Raw genomic sequence first — 26,791 nt, 5'->3', positions numbered from 1 at the left:
GAATGCACGACCACATTACAATACGAAAAAAACCAGCACTTCGAGACTATGAAAAAAGTGACTTGCAATTTAGTACATTAATGAATAATTCAAAATTAATGCTAGCGGTAGAACTGTAGTTTTGAAACACTAAATACAAGTTCATAGAATTGTGAGGTGTATATAAAATCGTAAACAACGGTTAAAGCAATATTTTCAACAATAACAACAAATGACGTTTGAATTCAATAACAATGGAATTTTCTGATCTTAAGCGTTTCTGTTGGTTACGGCTTAAAGCCAAGTGATTCATAAACACCAAACACTGGCAGAATAATAACTATCATGATTGGCGTTTAATTCTTGATTTTTTTTAAAACTGAGGACTGCTAATAGTACAGAGCGGTGCATAATAAAACCGATTTCAATGTTGAATTTCGATTGAACGATGTCGCATGGCTGAAAATCCTTTCTCGTCGGAAACTATCACATGGCGTTTGATTGCACAGCGCAGGCTTGGATATAGAACAAATTCCTTTCTCAGCTAGAATCTATTTTTGTTCATTATAAATGAACATGTCAGTTGAGGTATCGGTTAGACACAATGCATTTTAATCACATTGACGTCGAATGCCGCACAACTGAAGATATGAATTTATTTATGATCCCATTTGGATCAACATTTATTTCTGTGTCGGTAAACCATTACGATCATCAGTTGTTTAACAGCGGTAACGACAAGTCGACAACTTGATACACATTTGAAGCCAAAAAAAAACACCCGTGATTTTACGAACGTGTGATCCAACAGCTGTTCTCTAGAAAATGAGTCTCGCCGACGCTTATTTGGACACTGATAAAATGACGCATATTTTGCACTGTTCAACCATGCTGTTGGCATCACGAATCGTCCGTCTTCCGGACAGAAGCGGGCTCAGCACGTGCTTTGCGTTAAAACTACACCGTGATTTTGAATCTCACCTAACGTTGATCCGCGGGATATGGAGTTCCTCGTTTTGTGTCTCACCCATTCTCGAGCGAAAATGATCGGAATGCTACTATCACTTAGATAATGCCTATCGCTTAGGTGATCCTAAGCGATCAACTGAAGAATGTCAACTGATGAAGGTTTACTATAATACCAAGGTCTCATTGCGATATTCTATTTCTCATTACAGTGCACACCCATACATTCAACTGCATGTGGTTGTAGGTGGGATCAGAGGACATCGTTATGAAAATCCCTTATATGATCCCTAAGGCGACAGAAAATAAACCCGTAACGAGACCGTTTTACGAACATGGGGAAAGCACACAACAGAGAAAAGTTTACGGCTATAACCGACCGTGAACAGAATGTGACTAGTTGCCTGATATCTTCACTTTTCATTTGAATTTGCTATCGTTTGGATGGTTGACAAATTTGAATACGACGAAATCGTTTGTCTTTTCCTTGATGACCGATCAAATGATTTCCTACTGTGCGAGAGTAGTTGTAAGGAAACGTTATAGGGAAGAAATGGGCAATATGAATGGTAATAATCCTCAGGAAATATAATTATATTCATTTTCAGTACGAAATGTTTACAATTTTTAACTTGAATCAATATTTTTCTTCATGAAGCATGACAATCAATCTTTCCGAATGTTTTGAGCCTTTGTTTTTGCTTTGTTCGCTAATAAACGACTGTCAAGTATGCTAAAAATATAAGATGAAGTTCCACAACGTACTGTAGCACTAAAACTAAACAAAACATGTTTGCCCCATCTTCCCCGTAGAAATGATTTTTGTGTCTATGATTTGGGTTTATCATGTCTGATATCATGTCATCTCTTACTCTGGTGCTACTGTTTAGTTAGAGGTAGGCTTGTCGAGAGAATCAGTTTAAAAATAAATAATAACGTCGAACATTTTTCCACCTGCATATAGTGTTTCATTTATTTTAATGAAAGGTAGTTGTTAGCGACGGTATTCGGAATTCTTGTAGCAAAACCCTATTTGTATAGATGTTATAGCTCAAAGCTGAAATTATATTTTCTTAACAATTTTACAGCTACTTAAGAAATTTCTTACTCACATTTTAGTCTCCTACTATAATATCTGTCGCGTAACAAAATGATCTTCTTGATCAAAGAAAGCCTAATCTATATTTTTATAAATGAATTTCAGACTTAAATTAATAATATTTCAATAATTCAATAAATCTCTTACTTGATGAAACTCACTTCCAATTCACATACGTATCTAACATGGCTACTACTGTTCGTTTCGTTTCCCGATCGACTGACGTTCATTTGTCATCACGTTGGCTCAATATTTTGGTATTAGCTCCGAGGGGTATCGTCGTTACAGATTGTCCGTAACATTCTCCCCCACGTGTCGCCGGATGGCTTGCAACGGTGTCATCAACTACATCCAACAGGGCTAGCTTAACGACTGCTCGTTCACGCAAGATACCATTTTTAGTTTGCACATCCACCCTACGAACTCTACCATCCTTACCAGGGTACGCCTTCAGCACTAGTCCTCGAAGCCAGCGATTACGAATGCCTTCATCTACTATCAATACAAGGTCACCCTCTTTGATTGGTCTCACATCTTGGAACCACTTCGTTCTTCTGGAAATTGTGGGTAGATACTCCTTCACCCAACGGCGCCAGAATCCATCTAGCGTATGCTGAATGCGGTTCCAGCTACATCTAATCGCAGTGTTTTCCTCAACTGGATCTTTCACCTGCTGCTTCACACCGCGTGAACCCAACATCAAAAAGTGGTTAGGAGTCAACGCCTCACTATCTGCACTGTCTAACGGAACGAACGTGAGAGGACGTGAATTCACCATATGCTCAGCCTCAGCCAGTAGTGTGTTCAATGACTCCTCATCTAACTTGCGTTCTACCGGAATCGTACCCAATGCAGTCTTCACTGATCTAACCATCCTTTCCCAGCAGCCACCCATATGTGGAGTTGCCGGGGGATTGAATCGCCATTGCGTGTGTTCATCTGTAAAGGTGCTGCTAAGCTCGTTGTTCATAATTTTTATCGATTCCTGTGACAGTTCTCTACTAGCACCCTGAAAATTCGTTCCTTTGTCCGAATAAATTTCTTGCGGTGCACCTCTGCGTGCGATGAACCTGCGAATTGCCTTCTTGCAAGAATCGGTTGAAAGAGTTGCAACAATTTCCAAATGTACAGCCCGTATGGTCAAGCAGGTAAAAAGGGCTACCCAGCGCTTCGCAGTACTGCGTCCAATTCGAATCAAATAGGGCCCAAATATATCAACGCCTGTATACGTAAATGGGCGCACAAAGGGAGATAAGCGAGCCTTGGGCAGAGGAGCCATCATAGGAGCAACAGGAACAGCTTTGTATACACGGCACCATTGACAATTCTTTGAAGCTAATCGTACTAAAACTCGTAATCTCGGAATGTTGAATCTTTGTCTTATTTCATTGACCACTGTCTCGTTATTTGCATGATGGAACTGACGATGATAGAAGTTCACAAGTAACTCCGTCACGCGATGGTATCTAGGTAGAATGACTGGATATTTGGAATCGAACGTGGCAAACTCTGCGGATTCTGTTCGGCTCCTGGCTCTAAGAACTTTGCTTTCGTCAAGTGTCGGGCAGAGTTTCAATATGCTGCTTGAATTTTCTATGGGCTTTCGATCTTCGACTGGTAGCTGGCAGTTCTTTATGAATGTAGCAACCTCGTCGGGATAAACATCTGATTGTGCCCTACGCCACAAACCCTGTTCCGCTGTTTGCAATTCCGCACGTGTTAAGTTTTCTGGCCACGGTCGTTGCTCACGGTGCAACGTGCGAGATATAAAACGATAAACATAAGCAGTGGCTCGTAGTAACCTTTCCCATTTGGAAAACCGTTCTAGATGTATCACTGGTTTCATAATAAAGTGACCAAACACAAACGCTGACCGTGTCTCTTCGGCAGCTTGATCCACAATTGCAATGCAATCTTGGGGCCATTTATCTTCATGGTGGTACAGAAACTTATGGCACATGTAGAACTGAGCGTTCGGTTCGAATGATGGTCCTTTCTTAATCCATTTCGTAGCTTCGTCTGCAACGTTTAAGCGCGATGGGCAATATCTCCATTCTACTGCCTTTGACAATGTTAGAATTTCGTTTACACGGAAAGCAACATAGGGTCGATACCGGCGAAGGTCCTTTGATCTAATCCATTGGAGGGTCGTTTTAGAATCTGTCCAAAATACGACTCGCCAAATTGGGAGAGAGTGGCCTTTAGTGATAGTTTCACGCAAACGAGATCCAATGACAGCTGCCTGAAGCTCGAGACGTGGAATAGAAAGTGGTTGTAATGGAGCGACTTTCGTTTTGCATGCTACCAGTGCACACCGAACGTGTTCCTGTTCAACGATACGAAAATAAGACACAGCAGAGTACGCTTTTTCACTAGCGTCAACGAAGATATGAAGCTCTAAGTTTTTCAAATTTTCCGGATGATAATTCTTGAAATAACAGCGTGGGACCTTGACGCTCTCTATCTTCTGTAAAACTGCAACCCACCGTTTCCAGCGACATAAGAGCTCGACGGGTATCGAGTCGTTCCAGTCAATACCTGATCGCCACACATCCTGAATTAATATCTTTCCGTGGATGACAAACGCAGCGACTAATCCGTTTGGATCGTATATACTCATAACCACGCTCAATAATTGTCTCTTAGTCGGGACTATTTCTCCCGCCAACAGCGGCATGTGGTCCTCGCGAAGGGTTAAAGAGAATGAGAACACGTCCTCTTCCGGCAACCACACCATTCCAAGCAATCGTTCCATTCCATTTTCTTTTTCCACAACGAAATTTTTCACAGTCGTAGGTTTAACAGCTCCAATTCTGTTTAACACCGATCGTTCATTCGAAATCCAGTTCCGAATGTGGAATCCGGCTTTCGCGTGGACTTCTGCTACTCCTAGGGCCATTTCAACCGCTTCGTTTACCGTATCGACGCTATCAAGGTAGTCATCGACATAATGTTTATTACGGATTGCATTAGCTACCTTGGGATGATCTGCTTCGAATAGGGTTGCGTTGAGATTTTTAACGTATTGCGAATGAACAGGGGAACATGTCGCGCCAAAGATAGCAACATCAGTTACCATCGTATCAAGAGGTTTCTCCGGTGAATCTCTCCAGTAAAACAATTGTGCACTGCGATCGGCTTCTCTTATCATTACTTGATGGAACATGGCTTCGATGTCCCCACAAATTGCCACTTGTCTCTCTCTAAACTGGAACAGAACAGACAACAATGGTGTTAACAAATCAGGTCCTTTCAGCAGCATGGTATTCAAAGATATGCCGTCGACCTTAGCCGCAGCGTCCCATATAAGCCGTATTTTATTTGGTTTTTTTGGATTTATGACCACACCGAGTGGTAAGTACCAAGTTCTGCGAGGATCAAATCTATCGAGCTCTTCCGCAGTCGCTTTGTGCGCGTATCCCTTTGTCTGAAAATCGACGATTTGTTTCCGAACTTGCTCATATAGCAGCGGGTTTCGCGCTAAGCGTTTTTCTAAACATCTCATCCTTCTTTCTGCCATTGGCCTGCTATCCGGAAATTCAACATAGTCTTGTTTCCAGAGTAGTCCGGTTTCAAACCTTCCATTCTCTAGTCGTCTGGTGGTTTCGAAAAGAATAGAGTTTGCTCGTTGTTCGTCAATGCTTTCCTTACTAGGTGAAGTGACAACGCCAAGACTTTCCACCGCGAAAAAGGTTTTAACATACTCATGGAGATCATTTTCAGTTGAGCTTTCAGATATATGTAACTGCCTGTGTGGAAGTGAAAGTAGTCTCTCTTTCATGTTACCGTAAACGGCCCAACCAAGGCGCGTTTTTGTAGCAATTGGTTCTCCTACCCGTCCTTCTCTCAGCTTCAATGTTGCTAGTAAATGAACGTTGCTTAAACCAATTAGTATCCCAGGTACTGCCGATTGGAAGCTCTGGATTGGAAGCTTTCTCAGATGATCGTATTTGTTTATCATTTCCGTGATATTCATCGTTTGCTTTGGCAATCCAAGTCCATCCACTGTGAATACGTTTGAAGCCATAAAACGTTGCGAACGATTAATACCAGAGATTTCTAGACCTACTTCCAGAGATTCCGCGATATTTTTTGTAACACCCGTCGTCCAGTGAATACAGAGAGACGTTTTCTTTCCTTCCAACCCCAGGGCCATTGCTATCGTACTTTCTATAAGCGTCACCGACGACCCATCGTCGAGAAAGGCGAACGTATCCACTTTTCCATTTTTACCGTATAAGACGACTGGAACTATTCGAAATAGCACCGAGGTGGCATGTTGACGATGCAAATTGAACACAACATTTGGTGTAGACTCGTTTGTTGTTGGATTCATTTGAGGAAGTTCATAATGAAGTAAACGATGATGTCTCTTCTGGCATCCCTTCACTCCGCAAGGTTCGCTCTTACAAGGCCAACGAGTGTGTGGAATCAAACAACGCCTACACAATTTTTTCTCCTTCACAATATTCCAGCGATCGTCTAGCCCTAGGCTGTTGAACTTAGGACAATCACCGGCTATATGATTATCGACGGAGCATATCGAACATGGTTTGATATTATTGCTAAATTGATCAACGTTCTTCTTTTTATTCTTATCCTGTTTCTTGGAAGTTTCTCGATCTACGGTTAAGTGCGTGTTCACGAAACCCTTTTCTTTCAGCTTATTTCGGGGGTCTTCTTTTGATACCTTTGAACTAGGTGTTGCAAACATTGTTACACCACTGGTGGCAGATGCAATTTGCGCCATATAGTCACCGAACACACTAAGGTCAACTTCTGTAAATTGTTGCTGATAGAGCGCCCAATTGAATTTTACGTTTGCTGGAAGTTTATCCACAAGTTCGTGTAGTAGGATAGGGTTTGCTAAATGCTTCTCCATTCCTACTGCTTTTAAGTGCCCACAAAGATTTTGAACCACCATACCAAAAGTCACCAATGAATCTAACTTATCTGCTTTAGGGGAGGGGGCCGCTCTAACTTTGGCGATCATCGTATGAATTATTTGTTCCGGTCGTCCGTACAACAACTTCAATGACGACAATACTTGTGGCACAGTGGATGGATGAAGTAATAGGCTGCTTACTGCTTCCTTGGCACTTCCTTTAAGCGATCGCTGCAGTCGCAGTAGGTTTTCGAAGTCGGAATAACCGCACGTTAATGTCGAGTGGTTGTAGCTGCTTATAAAAAGTGGCCAATCAGCCGGGTCACCTGCAAATATTGGTAATTCCTTGCACACGACGTGTCGGGATGCTATTTGTTGAGAAGTGGGACCTAACGACGGTAGAATCACAGCGGGGGGACACGCTTCGGATGGATGAACATTTTCAAATTTCGGCACTGCCGAAGAAGCAACTAATGGTGAATTCAAAGAGGATGAAAATCGGGTACGAACTCCTACCGGACTTTCAACGGTGGTAGAGGAATGTAAATCGTGGTACTGTGAGGGGTTATCATTCATCTCATCGCTTAACTGATTGGCTCCAGATGGACTTACCGAATGCCGATCAAAAGAAATTGTAAATTTTGTTTTATTATTGTCGTAATCTGCTAATTGATTCTCTGCACGAGATTGCGTTTCTAAATTTTTATTCATACACCGTGTCGTGCCAGATCGGTTGGCTATCTGCTGCTCCAACTTCCATAAACGCTCTAGTTCATTCATCTGCTTTTCTTGGATTTCGTGCTGCAGCTGAAGTTTGCGTTGCCATTCACTATTCCGCTTCGCCTGCTCGCGTTGTTGTTGCTGCAGTTGACGATTTAGCTGCTCTTCGCGTTGATGTTGTAATTGTCTCTCCTTACCGTGTTGATCTTCGAGTTGCTTCACAAGTGCCAGATGGTTTAGTTCCCGCTTCTTACTCTCCTTTTCTTCGTGCGGAATGACCTCCAGCTCGCCCCGCTTCAATTTACTTCGCCATTCATCGAACGCTGATGCAGATACTTTATGAATTTTCGGTTTGCTGTTATCAATCTTTGGTAACGATATCTTCATCATGTTGAGAATAGAATCGACACAAACAGGTGAAACAACAGAGCCTTTGAAACTACTGGAGTTCTCTACAACGGTCGCAATAGAGGCAATCTCATTTATTGTGGCTTCAGACGTTGATATTGTCTGTATAGGAGTTGAATTTATCACTGGTTCCTGATTCGTTTGCTCAGAAACAATAGATGATATTTTAGCTTTTGCTATGGGAGTAGATGTAAAATTTGTGCTCACTAGCTCGACCGTATTTTCACTCAAGGGTTGGACATGATCAGCGCGTTCGGCCATACCTATATGGATGCCTAGACTGGCACTCTCAGTCTGTATTTGCGACTTGACCCAGTTCTCAACCATGTTGGGTGTTTGTTGGCTGTTACTGCTTCGGACACTCAGTTTCTCATCGATATCATCCTGCTGATGGAGAAGTTCGTACTTTTTAGAAAGATACAACCTTTTCCTTTCCAATTGTTCGAGTTTCATTCTTTCCTGTGCGATTTCATCTTGTAGCTGGTGTTCTTCGTCCATTTGTTGCAATTCAAGGGCGATTCGTATTGAACGGGTACTGCTCACATGCGATCCACCAGAATGAACGGATTTAGGTTTTAAGGGCGTACAAGTTCGACACATAAAAGGCTTTTTGTGTGCGGTTGCAGTAGTAACGTTCGCACAAGAAAAATGATAATATAACTCGCATTTCGTGCAACTAATCATATACAACTCTGCATCATTTGGCCTTTCGCATCCTGCGCAATCGTTTCTATTGCCTCGCTCGGTCTCGATGGTAGATATATCGAATGACGATGCTGCATTATCGGAGGTAGTCTGAGGTTGAAGGTTAGGTGCCTCACGTGCTGCTTTAGTCATAGAACGAGTCTGGCGAATAATCGACTTGTGCATGATGTCGAACGTAAAATCTTTGAGTTTTTGTTAGCGACGGTATTCGGAATTCTTGTAGCAAAACCCTATTTGTATAGATGTTATAGCTCAAAGCTGAAATTATATTTTCTTAACAATTTTACAGCTACTTAAGAAATTTCTTACTCACATTTTAGTCTCCTACTATAATATCTGTCGCGTAACAAAATGATCTTCTTGATCAAAGAAAGCCTAATCTATATTTTTATAAATGAATTTCAGACTTAAATTAATAATATTTCAATAATTCAATAAATCTCTTACTTGATGAAACTCACTTCCAATTCACATACGTATCTAACATGGCTACTACTGTTCGTTTCGTTTCCCGATCGACTGACGTTCATTTGTCATCACGTTGGCTCAATATTTTGGTATTAGCTCCGAGGGGTATCGTCGTTACAGATTGTCCGTAACAGTAGTGGAATCATTCGAAAACGGGTTTTTGTGCCATTCGACTCAGTTCGTCGAGATAGCAAAATGTCTGTGAGTGCATTTGTGTGTCTATTTGTTAGATGGTGATCTGCTCGTCTTAATTGGATATAAATAAAAAAAACTGTGTTTTCAGGGACTGTTACCGGATTTTTTCTAATTAAAGTTACGATTGCGTAGTCCCGGGTTGCTAAGTGTTATCGAATGAATTATGACACAAAAACGATGAAATTAACAAGTTTAGTAGCGACAAAATGACTATACATATCTGATTCTCGAATGAAATTGAAAACTAAATATATTAAAAGTCCGTGTTCTACATTCGAAATTATAGATTTATAAGTGAGAAAAGTTTTGTTTATTCTGAAGGGTTTATTCGATAAAAATAGTCCCCCGAAAACCGTTTGTAGCTTTTGAACGGTATGAATGAAAACCTGTTTTAATCCACCTAGAGGTGTAATGATGCCTTTCTCATATTACTCATACCAACATAAATATTACTGTGGAGTTCTAAAAGCAAGTGTTTATTGAATATAAACAGGAAAGTTTGTTTGAACGTATTCTATCAAAGTGTACGAATTAAAACACCCTTTAGTTCCGAAACGAGAAGTATTATCCACAACGAATTCAGGGATTCTGTAGGAAACTGGAAGACTTTTCCTTTGAATCTATAAGTTTGTGACAATCGATTTGGTCATCTTGATGAAAAGTAAGGTATTTCGTTTTTGCAGTTTTTGACTACTTTGGAAGTATACAATACTTCCGAAACCTAACTTCGAGGTCCGGAATAGCCGGAGCTGGTTCGTATGGCCAACAACAAACATAACCTACAAATTCGATCTGTTTTGAACCTAGTTATGTCGTTTTTCATTGATTCCACTCACTCGGTGTCAGTGTTTTTCCCTGACAGCCGATGCATGAAACGGTTTTGTTAAGTTTGGATTGCACGCTTCCCGCTCGGAAAAGAAAACGGGTGCAAAATAGTGAAACACAGTGCACCTATTTTGATCGTCCGACTGCACGAAAAGTGCACGATTCGAGCAAAACACTCCAGGAGTTTTCTCAATGAAAAATGACATTAAGAACTTTTCCCACTTCCACTTCGTCGCTTTAGGTAGTGCTATAACCGAGTGGTTCCGGAACCGGAAGTCGGATTCAGTTGAAATTCAGGAATTTTATCTGGGATTATAAGACTTTCTACTTTCTACTAGTTTATGAAAATCAACCAAAATATTTCTGAGAAAATAGTCGGAGTTTAATTTTGGAATTATTTAACACTATTTTCGATGCTTCCGGAATCGGGAACCAGGATAGCCGGAATCTGTTTGATATGCCGTCTATAACTGTTGGAATAGTCGAGCCCAGTTTACAATTTTTCATGTCTGTCTTCGCCGCTTCAAGTGACGCTATACATTTTTAAACACTCTTCACTCTGTAATTCCGAAATTGTAACCGAAAGTTGTATTCAAATGAAATTTTAAAGGTTTGTATAGGATCCTAAGATCTTTAATTTGAACCTGTGTTGAAAATCGATCACGCTATATCTGAGGAAAGAGAGTAAGTAATCAGCTGAGATAATAGCCAGATATAGGCCTTCGTTTTCTTTATAGCGTGTACCAAATTGAACAAGGTCCGCTGTGTGCATTGTTTGTTAAAGCGAGTTGTGTTTTCTTCTTCCGTGCTAGCTCGTACTGGTTTTTTATCGTCATTTTATATGGTTCGATACTCATCGCCCTGTAATTGCGGAACCGGTAGTCAGAGCCGGATAAAATTTCACAGTAGCTTTTGAGACAATAACAGTTTCAATTTAAATCAAAATTTGTAAAAATCGGTTCAAGCATCGCTAAACAATCGAAGTAAGTTCTATTTTTGGAGTCTTTCTTCGCTACCTTCGGTGCATGGCGAACTATTAGTGCCGAATCAAGTTTATATGCCCACAAACTAATAAATTCTGCAAACTAGAAACTGGTTCTATGGGATTTGTACTTTTTTGCCATCGTTTATTAAAAAATACTCATGAAATTGAAAATTTCCTACTTATCGCACTCTAGCTCCAAAACCGGAGTTCGAATCCGGATAAAATGTTTTAGAAAATTTTATTTAATTTCAGAACCTTTCGTTTGAATCTCAGTTTGTGAAAATCGGTTGAGCCATTTCCTAGAAAATTGAGTGCTCATTTTGTACCTAATTTTCACATATTACTCTATAGCTCCGGAACCGAAGGTTGGATACAAATGAAATTCAATAGAAGGCTATGCTATGCAAGTTTGTGTGAATCGATTCAGCCATCTCTGAAAAAAAGTGAATGAATATTTTTTCCATATTTTGGATATTAGCATATCAACCTGTATTTCCGGAACCAGAAGTCGGATCGGGATGAAATTCAAAAGCAGTGTATGTTTTTGTTACATACATACAGACATTTGCTTGTTTCGACGAGCTGAATCGAATGGTATATGACATTCGGCCCTCTGGGCCTTGGATGAAGAGTCGGTTTCCACAGTGATTGCATAGCCTTTCTGTATGAGCAAGGCAAACACCCGAAAATATTAGTTGATTTCATTCATAGTGTTTTGTTTACATCATGTCGTTGATACAAGAAAATGTCCGTGAAAAAATCAAAATCGAGAGGAGTTCCACTGATGGATTGCTATAAAGCTTAGAATTGCAAATAAAACTGTGTTTGGTGTGATAGAGATCTTCAAGGAACGTCTGAGTGTCCGAAGAAAGGAAGAAAGTGGCCGTAAAAGTGGTTCGAAGGACAGTGAAATGTGAAGCGTGTTGGGTTACTTGTTTATAAGGTGCAAAAAGCCCTAAACCCCGGAAACTTCACACGACGGTGCTAACCAAATCGTATTGTATCGCGATGGATGGCGAAACCCGATTGCCGTCGATTTCCTTAGCATGTATACTTTGTTGCTAAGTCTAAGTTCGACGTTTCGGAGAATGTTCGAAAGAAGAAATTATCGAAATTTGCAAAGGAGCTCCTGATCTGGAGATTTACGGTCATTCGGACACAGTAGTATATGATCCCTGTTCATGAAAGCCGTACAATACAGGGTTATGAACAATAAGACGATCTGCAGCAAGAGCAAACCGAAAGAACAAAAAGCAACAGTAGTGGCTTTTCGACCAAGGACGATTGTAATTGACATCAGAAAGCGACATCAGCACCGACGAATCAACGGACGAAGGCGTGACTAGTGAATCCCAAGCGTCGCTAGATGGAGTCCCCTAAGGAAAAGAGAATCCATTCCATAGATTCCATAATTCCATTTATTCATGAATTACAAAAGCCTTGAACTTAACGCTCCCTACCCGGCGAAAGACCACAATGATTGAAGCCGCGACTGAATAAAACTTATAACTAACTGTTCTTTGAGAAAAAGAACAATTATTGTTACAATTAATCACAAGTTTCTTAGTAATATCCAAGAAAATATTTGATTTCGGGGTGCCATCTGGACGATTTATAAAACGGATTAACGAATACCATATTTTACTAGTATGCAATGACTAAGGAAACGGGTTACCTTAGATATTCATAATCGAAAAAAGTGATATCGGAACAACTAATCTCAAATCTAATTGTTACTGAAAACCGGTTTTCGTGTAGGTCACATTACCTACGTACATACTGCATCAGGTAATTAAACAATTGCGATAATCATTCTAAAAATAATATTCGATTACCGGTAATCAGATCTGTATTCATCAATAGACCATAAATAATGCGACCGCTCTCAGACACGCGTATGGCATTGGAGTTGACAAATGTCACTTTGCTGATATGGAAGGCTTCATCAATGTTCAATTGTTGCTCAAAAATGAGCGTTGATTTTTTTAAAGCTCGGTTTAATTTTCAAGTATGGTTTAGTTTAAAACAGTGACAGCCAAAGGCGAACACTTCAAACTACCGATTGATAAGCTCATCGATATATATTTTACTGTGGGTGGAATGAAAGAAAATCTGTCACAAAGTATATATAATGACTTGAAATAATAAAAATGTAGTTTGCAGGATGATCTTATATTTATTCTGAAATTATTTACAATTGTTTAGGACTTTCACTTTTGGAACAATTATAGTTAATGTTTGCACAAGTTGAACCCAAACTTGGAAGGATTCGGAGCATTTGGGGCATAAACTATGGCATAAGCTAGTTAATGTAAACTTACGAATTGATTACATCTTTTGATACAGAAGGTTATGCTCGGCACCGAAATGTAGAGCACGAATTTTGTTTTGCTGTTTGTGTTCATTTAGATGGATAGTTCCTATTCGTTTGTGAGGAATGCAATTGTTAATCTATCCACTTGAGTTGATCAATGAGTTAAAAATGAAGAAGTGCAAAATAACGCTGCCAATTGGAACAAATAGACGAGTTTCTTTTTATCATACGATGGGCTGGTCGATAAGCTTATTGTGACTTTGCGGTAATCCCTTTTGTTGACAGATGACAAGAAAATACATTAGCTGTCTGCAACGATTGGTTGATAGCGATTGGTTTGCTAGACTTTCGATACAAACACTGCACAGGATGTTTGAATTGTCACGATAATCGATGTCGATACCGATTCGAGCGCAAAGCTAATTCAACTGCCAATCAAGGTAAGAGCCATTGGTGGTTTTGCTGACATTTGCACTTGGACCCAGGGTTTAAAACAGCTTTTTTGAAGGTTTATGCTGTCCTTTTTTTTTTTCATAAATACGTTTATTTCTTAAGGCAGTTTACATAAGTTTTTCTTCGCCGTAGCATCACTTTTACATAATATTCTTATCCTAATTTAATTCTAACATAGTCACAACGTTTTGCATTTATTAAAACATATTCTCTTATTACTTAAATATCATCTTAGGTAACTCGTCATTAATTATGAAATCTACTCGGAAATATTATTTGAACCAAACGATTAACTTCTATAAATTATAAAATAAGCTGTTATTTTCAGACATTTTGTTAATAATTTCATAAACTGTTTCGAGTTTGTTTGTATCATTACATTATTTTTATTCTAATTTAGCTATTGGTTGAACTCATGGACGCAGCTGGGATCAGAACTAAGTCTTGAAAGGGGCCTTTATTAAATTGAAACTCCAGTTTTCTTTATGAAATGATAAATAAGTTTCATGTATGAAAGGTCACGACAAGCAAGAATGTCTCGAACTGGGATATTGGATAGTCTACCTTGGGTACGCAAAGAATTTATTAGTTGAGATCTGACATCACGATACTCCACGCATGTCCAAACGACATGATCAATATCTCGATAACCTTCGCCACAAGCACAATGATTAGTCTCGGAGAGCCCAATTCGAAGGAGATGTGCATCTAACGTGTAGTGATTGGACATGAGTCTAGACATCACACGAATGAAATCTCTACTCACATCCAGTCCCCTGAACCATGCCTTTGTCGATATTTTCGGAATAATTGAGTGCATCCACCGACCCAGATCATCTTTATCCCAAGAAGCTTGCCAGCTGGCAAGTGTTCTTTGGCGAGACGAGCTATAGAATTCGTTGAAAGCAATTGGTCTCTCATAAATTTCACCCTCAATAGCACCACGTTTGGCTAAAATATCGGCTCTTTCATTGCCAGGAATGGAGCAATGAGCCGGGACCCAGACTATAGTGATTAGATAATTATTGTTCAATATGTCGTTCAGGCACTGTTTTATTTTGCCTAGGAAAAACGGTTCAGTCTTGCCAGTCATGTTTGAGCGAATGGCTTCAATTGCACTCAGACTATCTGTGAAGAGGAAATAATGGTTTGGAATTAATGTGACGATTACACTCAAACTATATTGAACTGCTGCTAGCTCTGCTATATAAACAGATGCAGGTTCTTGAAGCCTAAATGAGGCCGAAACATTATTGTTGAACATACCAAACCCTGTCGCTTCTTCAATTCGCGATCCGTCCGTGTAAAACATTTTCTCAGAGTCAATATGCCTGAACTTACTTGAAAATATTTTTGGGATTTCCGTCGAACGTAGATGATCCGGGATTCCACGCCCTTCGCGCTGCATGGATGTATCGAAAAATAAAGTTGAGTCAGGGACATTTAGGAGGCTGACACGGATAGGAATATATCTTGAAGGGTTGATTTCCTGTGACATATGGTTAAAATATACTGTCATGAATTTTGTTTGAGATCGAAGCTCGACTAGTCGTTCGAAATTATTAATTACCATGGGATTCAGCACCTCACATCTTATTAGCAGGCGTGATGAAAGCTCCCAAAATCGATCTTTTAATGGAAGAACTCCCGCCAGAACTTCAAGACTCATTGTATGTGTCGAATGCATGCACCCTAAAGCAATTCGCAAACAACGATACTGAATTCGCTCCAGTTTGATAATATGAGAGTTTGCAGCGGAACGAAAGCAAACGCATCCATATTCCATCACTGAAAGTATCGTTGTCTGATACAATTTTATTAGATCTTCCGGATGAGCACCCCACCAAGATCCTGTTATTGTTCGAAGAAAATTTACTCTTTGTTGGCATTTTGTTATCAGAAACCTAATGTGTCCTCCCCACGTGCATTTGGAATCGAACCACACCCCGAGGTATTTAAAAGTTAAAACCTGTTGGATCATTCTTCCCATCATATGGAGCTGAAGCTGCGCGGGATCATGCTTTCTTGAAAAGACGACTAACTCTGTTTTCTCCGCAGAGAATTCGATACCAAGATGAACAGCCCAATCGGACAAGTTATCTAAGGTATCTTGCAATGGTTTATGCAGATCAATAGCTTTGGGTCCAGTAACTGAAACCACGCCATCATCTGCCAATTGTCTTAGTGTACATGGGGTTACTAGACAGCTGTCAATGTCATTTACGTAAAAATTATAGAGGAGCGGACTGAGGCATGAGCCTTGCGGGAGACCCATGTAACTATTTCTGAGTGTTGCCAAATCGCCATGTGAAAAATGCATGTGTTTCTCTGACAAAAGGTTGTGCAAATAATTATTTATAACCGCTGGGAGTCCATTTTGGTGAAGCTTGTCTGAAAGAACATCAATGGAAACTGAATCAAATGCTCCTTTAATGTCTAAAAATACAGATGCCATTTGTTGCTTTTGAGCGAAGGCAATTTGGATGTCAGACGAAAGTAATGCAAGGCAATCATTCGTCCCTTTATTTCTACGGAAGCCAAACTGAGTATCTGACAACAAACCGTTCGTCTCGACCCAAGTGTCGAGACGTCGTAGAATAATTTTTTCGAACAATTTTCTGATGCAGGACAACATCGCAATGGGTCTATATGAGTTGTGATTGGAAGCTGGTTTCCCCGGTTTTTGAATGGCGATAACTTTCACTTGTCTCCAGTCAGGTGGAACAATATTTTGCTCAAGAAACTTGTTGAACAATTCAACAAACGTCTTTTTGCGAGGTTGGGCAGATTCTTCACCAAGTTGAATTTAATTCTGTCCAACCCTGGAGCGTTATTGTTACAAGACAAGAGTGCTATAGAAAATTCCATCATTGAAAATGGGTTATTAATAAAACCATTATTTGGAGGAGATTCCCGTATAATGCTCTGCGTAGGAACAGAATCTGGGCAAACTTTCCTAGCAAAGTCAAATATCCATCGGTTCGAGTATTCATCACTCTCATTGCCCACGGTACGATTCCTCATTCGTCTGGCCGTGTTCCAAAGAGTGCTCATTGAGGTATCTCTTGACAAACCTTCGACAAAATGTCTCCAATAGCTACATTTTTTGGCTCGAAGTATACTCTTGTACTTGGTTTCTAAAACCATAAGTTTTTCAAAATTCTGAGGAGTTCCTCCTCCCCGTTTTAGAAACGTCTTGCAAGCATTTTGTTTTGCGAGTTTAGCCTCTGAGCACTCTTTGTCCCACCAGGGGTTGGGAGGCCTTCTGTTAGTCGTTGGCCCAGGAAAGCGTTTAGTTTGGGATTGTTCTGCTGCCTCCAGAATCGAACAAATGAGGAAGTCATATTCTTCAAGTGGAGGGAGCTCTTCCATTGAATTCAAAATACTAGAGATACTACTTTGGTATTTAATCCAGTCGATATTTTTTGTCAAATCATATGGAATACTAGCGGAAGTAGCAATGCAATTGCTACTGCTAATTGAGATGATGATTGGTAAATGATCGCTACCGTGTAAATCAGGCAGTATTTTCCAGGTGCAATCTAGTCGAATTGATGTTGAGCAAAGAGATAGATCTAATGCACTTGGGCGTGCAGGAGGTCTTGGGATCCGTGTAATGCTACCCATATTTAATACCGTCATGCTAAAATTGTCACAAATGTTTTGTATTAAAGATGATCTGCTATCATTGTAAACGGAACCCCACATAATACCGTGCGAATTTAAATCCCCCAGAATCAATCGTGGTGCAGGAAGGGCTTCAACCATTTCATTAAGCTGTTGCTGTCCAACTTGTGCTTTTGGAGGAATATAAACCGAAGCTATGCAAATATCTTTGCCTTTAATGTTTATTTGGCAAGCAACAACTTCTATACTAGAAGTTGAAGGGATGTTTAATCTATAAAAGGAATAGCATTTCTTAATTCCCAAAAGCACTCCACCATACGGAGAGTCTCTATCGAGACGTATAATGTTAAAATCATTAAAATTTAAAGCTATGTTTGAAGTAAGCCATGTTTCGCATAAAGCAAATACATCACATTTTTGACTATGCAATAATATTTTAAATGAATCAAGTTTTGGCATGATGCTTCGACAATTCCACTGCAGGACAGTGATTGTATCATTTGCGACGGGTGATAAATTATCCATCAAAAGATACAAAACCTGAGACAATTGGCCATTGAGCTGATAACTGCTTCAAAAAGGTTCTAGCTATTGGAAGGAATGCCATTATGAGGGTCTTTAAGGGTTCAGATATATTGAATGCTGAGAAAATCCATTCAACAATTTCCGAAAACTTCAGTAATCCTGTTGGTGGCTGTGAAATGGAGCCCACTGGATTATTATCTTTTTCTGTACTAGATCCTGGATTGGTTTGTGAATTTGACAAACCAGGAGGCACAGTCTTTGGTTTTGACTTTTTTTGTTTAACACGGGGATCTTTTTTTGAAGATGAAATTTTAGGTGTCTTTTTTGGTAATTTGGAGGAAGACTTCTTTCTCTTAACTGACCCTTGGGTAGTGATAAACGAATTACCTTCACTATTTTCGTCAGAGTCAGAGTCCTCTGGTTCCTCTAGATTTGAAAACCCGTTTTCGGTTTCCAAAGGGGGGACATCAATGACCGTTTTAAGCATTTCTGCATATGTGCGCTTAGACCGTGCTTTTAAAGAAAGCTTAATTTTGTCTTTGTGCACTTTAAATGCAGTGCATACTGAAATATCATCATGAGGACTATTCCCACAATAAATACATTTTTCAATTTCCTTGTTGCAATCATTATCTTTATGAGGCCCTTCACACTTAATACATTTTGGTTTATTACTACAGTGAGTAGCTGTGTGGCCGAATTTTTTGCAGTTCGTACAATTCATTACATTTGGAACAAAAAGCCGAACAGGGAGGCGAATTTTATCGACATAGACATGGGACGGCAACGCAGACCCGGCAAATGTCACTCGAAACGAGTCTGATGGGCGATAAACTTTTTTTTCCTCTTCATGAACTACTGAGTACAGTTGTTTGCACTCCAGTATTTTCACACCCTCAAGCATAGAGTTCTTGAAACGACCAACACCATGCTTGAGTAAATCATCTACCGAAAGACTCGCTTCGGTAACAACACCGTCAATTTCGACATCTTTGGAGGGTATGTAAACTTTATACTCTTTATTGAAATGTTCCGAAGAGACAATATCATTCGCGTGTTTCAAATTATTTACCACAACACGAATTTTATCGTTATTTACTTTTATGATCTCTTTGATTGAAGAGTATCGTGATGTCAAACCTTTATTAATTTGAAAAATGTTTAATGGCTTTGATATACGTCTAAAAAAGACTATCCAAGGCCCAGAAGAGCTCTCCTGATATTTTTTCGTTCGTGGGGGTATCGGATTCATGCTAGGATTTACGTCCATGGATTCATCCATTACATTAAAATTTTTAACTAAACTTTAAAATAAAATTTGAAACCAACACTACACAGTACTCAATCAAAAGGAAAAGAAAAAACTTCTACCTTGAAATTGTTGTCTATCTCCGTTGCACTGCCGTGTAGATCCTCGTTGCTCTAGATGTTCTTGTTGGATGTATCTGGACGTTGATACAATGCTGAACCTCACTGTAGCGATAGAATATGATGTGATGCTACTGCTACCTGACATCCAGCACCACTCGAATTCCGATTTGCTTTCGTCTTCGCCAGCTGTAACCAGCGCAGGTCACCGGTGTATACCTGCGTGTTGTATGGCAGTGGAAAGACCGAGTTGTCTTGTCTCCTTCTTCCTAGTGCTCCGCACCGATATGCTTCTGCACCGAAGTGCCTTCGCACCGGTGTGCCTTTGCACTCTCCTGCTTCTATGTGCCTTTGCACTCTTCCTCTTCGATGTGCCTTTGCACTCTCCTGCTCAGCACTTGTGGCTGTATATTGCGGCCTGGGTAGAGTTTGGGAAACGCCCTTTGTTGTTTCCTTCACCAGCTTGGCCCAGCACTAGGGCTCTCTTATGCAGCACGACTATACGTTTTAACGGCTGCTGCCAACAGGTTTCTACCTGTAGTTCAACCGTTGTCGTATTTAACGCGTGTAAACCAACCAGCGTTATTAAACTGTACGCTTCTATACACAACCTTCTCGGTTGAACGGCTATTACTGAATGGTTTATGCTGTCCTGGATTGCTTCTTTATGGTGGATCAAGCGTCTCCATAGGAATCACAAACGAATAGTGTATGCTTTACGGCCGTTTTGTATGGACGAATTGTGCTTGTTTTGACCGCAATGAAAGCATTATGAAATATGCAATAGCTTGGCACTGATACATTATTTCAGCTAGTAGAGCGCGAAAATACAGTCGACGCATTTAATCTAACATTGAATCAATGAAACTCATCAATCTAGTAAACGTGTCTTACTATTGAGTAGATATCTTTCAGTATATTTTTAGAATGGGGCTTATAGAAACTACTTAGATCCATTTTACCTGGAAATGAGTTAAAGAACGGAATCCCGAAAGTACGCGAAATTCTCGGTGAATTTGTTAAAAGACCTATTAAGCAAGTGACAGTGTCTCTTTGTTTACGTTCACTTCCGTTTATTGTTGCTCAATTTTCAGTATTTTCTTCAATGTCACAGTTCTGGCAGAGTGTGCAAGTTTAGGCTAGCATTTTATGATAAAGTTGAAAGATAAACTTGAGGACGGCTCAGTAATGAGAAGAGGAAAAATCAAACAAAGAAAAGCTGCCTCTTCCTTATAAGATTCATTGGACAATTCACAGAGAATTGGGTAGCTTCGGATTCCGTGTGATGTTACCAGGGCTATCAGTTGAAATTTCCGGTTTGACTGGAAGATGTCCTTAGCAATATGCATACATTCCCACTGAGAAAGCGGTTAGATCTTGTTGGGCGTTGAGCGTTTATTGAGCGACATATTGAACGAAATACTCATTCGGTTTATTGTTTTCTTTTCTACAAAAATACTGTAAAAATTGAGTTTTTTCTATATAAAACTACAAGGATCAGTCCCTGGGGTTGTTTGAGCCATTGATGTGGAACAAGGCAACCACAATTTCTAATGATCGATATTTTCAATTAATCGTCACACTTTTGAATCCGCAAATGCACGAGAGTCTGCTTAGATTGATCTTTATTAGGAACCAACACCGAACACGCGAACCCAGAATATAGACTCTAAGGCTATTCGCAACGCTGTGATGGATATCTGTTCTAAAATGACTTACTGTTGTACACGCTTAAAAATAGTTACTCAAAAATGAGTAAGATCTCACTCATCTACAGTAAAAGTGGAACAACTCTAATTTAGAGTAACTCCGAAGTTACTCAAATTTGAGTTCTTCCACTGGAAACGATATTTGGGTAAAATTCACTCATTTACTGAGTAATACTTTATTTGAACATGTACCAAAAATAGAGTAACTATCACTCAAATTTTGAGTGAAATTTTATTTCACATATACCAAATTTGCAAAAAAAAAATTGCTCCTTTTCTGAGTGTATTGAATTAAAATATTAAGTAAATGAACTCAATACTATATCAAGTGATGGTCGCTTGGAGTAGTGTGTCAGTCGCAAATTAACATAAATGTCAGTTATGCTCAGGCACCAATCATACACTTATTCCTCATAAATGACATTTGAGCATGTTCGTTTCCATTCTAAAGCACAACACGGAGTTTATCATTCCGGTTTTTGCAGACACAACACCTTTTGTGTTGAGCGACTCACCTTCGAAGTACGCGATCCCACTAACAAAAAATACAACCTGTTGCTACAAATGGTTATTACAACTTTTAGACTGATCTTGCGAATAATAACAAAAAAACGAGTTATTGCGTTAAACTCAAATTTAGAGTAGGAGTTACTCAATATCATTGATGATAACTACTCAATTTTTGACGTTTCCATGTATCATTTGATAATGAGTAACTAGTACTCAAACTCTGAGTAACATTTTCTAAGCGTGTAATTTAAAACTGTCAAAAATAAAACTCGAGATTAACGATCTCAACGGAAAGATTTAAAATCTGTTCTATACATTTCTGTAAATGTATTGGTGTTGTGTCTATTCACTTCACTGTTTCAAATCAGAAACAAACAAACTAAATTAATGATTTCGAAAACGATATGAATATTTTTACAGATCATAGTGAGCTGGAGTGTTTCTAAATGAAACTGTATTATTCAGTGCAAAACATTAAACGCTTATATTGATAATTTCTGAAATGTCATTCGACGCATTGACATCTCGTCTCTCAGATTTCGTAACACGCAAAAAAAATTAAAAAAGTGTTCTATTCGTGTTTCAAATATTCATTGATTTAAAACAATTTCGTCGAGCAGTTTTAAACCTGTTTTAAATTTGTACTCGAAAATTGAACTAAATCTCAGCGTCGTGATTGACATGTTTCAGTTGTAGATCTAAAGTAGATCAGCCCATATGAAATAAAACTGTGTTGCGAACAACCTAATAGTCGTGATTTGTATTTGTTTTGTAGGCGACGAAATTACATCAATAGCCCAAATGTATGCAATTATATGTCGGATATCAGATTTCGATATTTAAGCTTCTCTTCGCCAAGCTTGTGCTCAAGTTTTGTACGCAAGCAGTTATTTTTATAGCGTTTCGCTACCATTACTATCCTTCTGCGATTCTGGTCGAAGCGATAAACTTTATCTCATCATCAATCGAGTTCATCTTATATACATTAGAAATTAATCTTATGCACTCAAAATTTACCCTGGGTAGTTGTCATTTTCTCAGACGAAACGACATAACATGGAATTTCATCCGATCTTGCATGACACAAGATCAGAGCATACCAGTTAAAGCTTCAAATCGTTTTATGGCACTTTTTGTCTTGCTGTCTAGCAACAACCTACCTCTAGCATACTACGCGTAGGACTGAAACGTTAGCTATAATTTTGCTTCTATTTATAGATTCGTGTGCATCCAACAACTTCGCTTTTGATTCGATTGAGCAATCAGAGCGATGCTTCCCCTTCGATAGATCGCTTACTCCTTCAAAACCGTGGACTATGGCTATGGACACCCAACTGCCCCCAGTTCCGCCTTATTGAGAAATAATGGGCATTCATGAAGAGGAGACTCAAGGCAAAGAGAAAGGTTGTCAAAGACCTGGTGGAATAAGATAGCTAAAACGATGGACGAAGAAGGTGTGCCTCGCCTAATGAGCCGTTTAACAGGAAAAATTCGAGAATTCCTTCGAAACCGTGACGAATAATTTTATCCGTATTTTTTCTTAAAAGTATGAAGAAAACGCTAAATTTGTATAAAAAAGGATCTTGATTTCAATAATAAATCACTTAAATACAGGCAATTGTCATTGTTCCAATTCTATCTGAAGCAAGCTTTATGTCAGAATTATTGCTGTTGTCACATATTTTTTATGTGTTAACGGGTGGCAACTAAAATTTTGGAATTGTTTCGAGGCCTGTATGCTTAACAACAAACGAGCTCAGAAAGAACTAAGAGTATGTATGTGTTAGCTCTCTTTTCCCTCTTTCTGCTAGTATTTTCTGTTTTGTTCATGCTTGCTCAGTTTTGCTCAAAATGCCGTCGAAACAAGAAGTATTTCACGAGCGCATTGTACAATTCTACGAACTGCACAGAAATCTCGTTCGACTTCGTTCTCTTTCTCGTGCCTCCAACAACAAGGATTCACTGAGTCAAAGGGATGCCGCAAAAAAGTTCAACTGTTCTCACCAGTACATCTGCAAAACATTGAAAAGACTCGGAATAAAGTACGGAAAGAAGACACGAGCCCCGGGATATACTGACGCACAGATTTCAACGCTGAATTCCCAATGCCGCTGGTAGATTAAAAATTTTTCCGGAAAAAGTTTTGTTTTGGACGACGAAAGTTACTTCCCTCTTTCGAAGACGCAGATTCCCGCAAACGATCGATACTATTCAACGGATAGTTCTACTGTACATCCGAACATAAAATATTAGTTTAAACATAAGTTTGAACAGAAAGTGATGCTTTACATTGTCATTTCCGAGAAAGGCATTTCTAAGCCATGGTTCAATCCATCTGGGTTGGCAATCAATCAAGATGTGTACCAGAACGAATGTTTGTAGAAAGTTTTGATCCCGTTTTTTCAAAAACATCATACTGATGGACAATACGTGTTTTGGCCGGATAAAGCGTCATCGCATTGCGCCAAAAAACACAATCGTTCCTGAATACCCATTCGATCCCATTTGTACCCCAAAAACCATAACCCGATAAATCTACCTCAGTGTCGCCTAATCGAAGATTTCTTCGGGGTTTTGAGCTCCTTGGTGTACAAAAATAACTGGAGAGCCACGAATTGCTAACAGTTGATTGGTAGACTCAAGAGATGCATTCGCAAAGTTGACATGAAGGCCATACAACGCTCCTGTTCCGACATCAAACGGAAGCTTCGCCGAACAGCCGATTACGGACCGTTTTCAAATGTTCACTAATTTTTTTTTCAACAATGGACAATGTATCTTTAATTTCAATAAATCAGATCTTCTCCAAGTATTTTTGTCTTTTTTTGACAGCTTGAGAAAGAAATTCCAAAATTTTAGTTACCATCCGTTACGTACTTATTTGAATTCATTATGTCAACAATACGCTCATTTTGTGCTCGGATGCAAACGCAATATAACGTCTGTTGAAAACCCTAGAACAAGCAACATAGACCAAATCCTTTTTTGACCCTTCTACGGTATTTATCACAGTGATTTTAAGGTAAATATTTGCTCATTAGTTTCATCAACAGTTATGAAGTCTAATTTCTATTATACTTTTAGATCTAATATTAGTACCAAGCAGAAGTATAGTTTATAATCAAATGTAGCAAACGATTATTTGCATTACCAATCGGTATTACGCGAATTCTGTGCACCACAAATACGAAACTGAAACACAATTCAATTTATTCTGCAGTTCAAAAGGCGAATCCCCAAGATTGTGTTTCAGCACATCAATCCTCTAAAGAAAGTGTACATTGAAAATTGTCGTCAATCGCAATACATGCATCTCAACCCGTAGAATGATACAAATCTGAAATAATTCTAGCAGTGGATTAATTATATAACACATGTATAACCTTCTAGAACTACTAGTTCCAGCTGAATGCATTCCTCAAAGGGCAAAATGTTTGCTTCAGTTTTGTTGCTCTTGAGAAAGGATCAGATCGTACATTTATAAGATCATACATTTGTGTTTCTGATATATTTTACCAGTGATTCAACAGAAACGAAATATAATGTCATTTGAAAATAAAAAAAAATCGCAATGCTATGTCCACTAAAGACTATGTCATTTATTAGTTTCCAATACCTTTATGCGTTATTAGGATGCAATATAGAACTTAGTAACAAATACATGAAAATAATGTGACTATTACGTAAAATTCTGGTAAAATAAAACTTCGTCTAAATTTCACAAAATCATGCTATAGAATTTACGAAAAAAGTCACGTAGGTTTCACAAGCAAAGTAATATGGATAAAAATCACACACGTTTTTACGTAGCATTGAAGTGAGGATTTTTCAGAGTATCGCGTTTTTTGGATAACGATCATTAAGACACCGGTTAACATTCACTCCGAAGAGGAATTTTTAATAATTCAGGGTTCACTAAGAAATTTTAAACACTCTTAACCCTAGAAAATCCGGAACCGGAAGGCCGAATAAAATTTGGCTATAATCTATCAGTTCAATTGTAAAATCTTTTATTTGATGTTAAGTTCGTGAATGTCGCTTCAACCATCTTTCAGAAATCTGTATGAGATCTATTCAGAACAATACTATTGGGGTACATCCGGAACCAGAAACTGGGGACCGGTGTAACCGAAATCGGTAAGTTTTACCATCAATTTACAAGGCTTATAAATCGGAACAGTTCTAGTCCTAGTCTTACGGAATTCGCACGTCTTTTCAACGCTACTTATAAACATTCTGGAATATATTAAAAAAATTTCTATGTCACAGATAAAAATATTTTGTAAATACACATCTCTTCTCATGCACATATTCGGAGCAGAAAATTTCTTAATTTTTTGTTATTTTTCAAACTAAGCGTGAATTCAGAAATGCAGTTTTAAAAATTGAAAACCCAATGCATTCCAATTTGGTTGTGATAAATGCTATCAAATTTTAGATTCAACTGAAGTGTAAATTTCATTACTTTTTCCTGAGTATAATACCTTTCATTTGAATCTAAGTTAGTGATAATCGGTTCAGCCTTCTTCGAGAAAATTGAGTGCTTATTTTGTCACCTAGGGTAACGGAGGCAGTAGTCATCTCAGCTTCAGTATTCATCACAAAAAAACTGTCTCTGTACGATAGATTGACTTTAAGAATAAGATGGATTTTCCACGACTCTACTACAACAGTAACAATTTTCGAACAATTTTTTCTGCGGTAGTTAGAGCCGAAGCAAAGATACTCTATCCGATATTATCACAATTCGTTCATTGAAAGTCTAGTTATCGGCTTTTTGGCCGTCTCTAATAATGGTACAATATCCTACGTATTGCGATCTTAACGCTCTTAGTTATTAACAGAGAGAACATTCATCCAAGCTAGTATAAACTTTTTCAAAAAAGCTATGTAAAGCGTGCAAGTAAAAATCTGTTGAAAATCATCGTTGCACACGGCTTTGCACGCATGAATTACCAGCATTGTATGAAAGATCGAACGCAAGAGCCCATAAGGGATTACTGGGTTGCTCGAAGAGCCTCTACAGGAAAATTGCTACTTGGCGATTGCT

The 26,791-nt window shown here is 39.0% G+C and overlaps 1 protein-coding gene across 5 annotated transcripts in view; it reads right to left on the bottom strand.

The window, feature by feature from the left end:
* LOC131425354 (sodium-independent sulfate anion transporter-like) overlaps nt 1-26,791 on the bottom strand; it is a 62,078-nt gene that overhangs the window by 27,718 nt on the left and 7,569 nt on the right. Inside the window, exons 1-2 of one of the 5 annotated variants that reach the window (XM_058587178.1) lie at nt 1,171-1,322; nt 961-1,112 (exon numbers count right to left, since the gene is read on the bottom strand). The exons of 3 other annotated variants lie outside the window; for them this stretch is intronic. In XM_058587178.1, the coding sequence (XP_058443161.1) occupies nt 961-1,010 (50 nt within the window). In that variant the 5' untranslated portion in view covers nt 1,011-1,112; nt 1,171-1,322. Of the gene's footprint in view, nt 1-960; nt 1,113-1,170; nt 1,324-26,791 lie in introns of those variants that run through there. One more of the 5 variants, XM_058587182.1, reaches the window with a different exon arrangement.

This window comes from Malaya genurostris, chromosome 1 (assembly GCF_030247185.1).
Source record: "Malaya genurostris strain Urasoe2022 chromosome 1, Malgen_1.1, whole genome shotgun sequence".
Lineage (NCBI taxonomy): Eukaryota > Metazoa > Arthropoda > Insecta > Diptera > Culicidae > Malaya > Malaya genurostris.
Note: the sequence above shows the minus strand (reverse complement) of the source record. Positions and strands in the feature narration are given on the sequence as shown.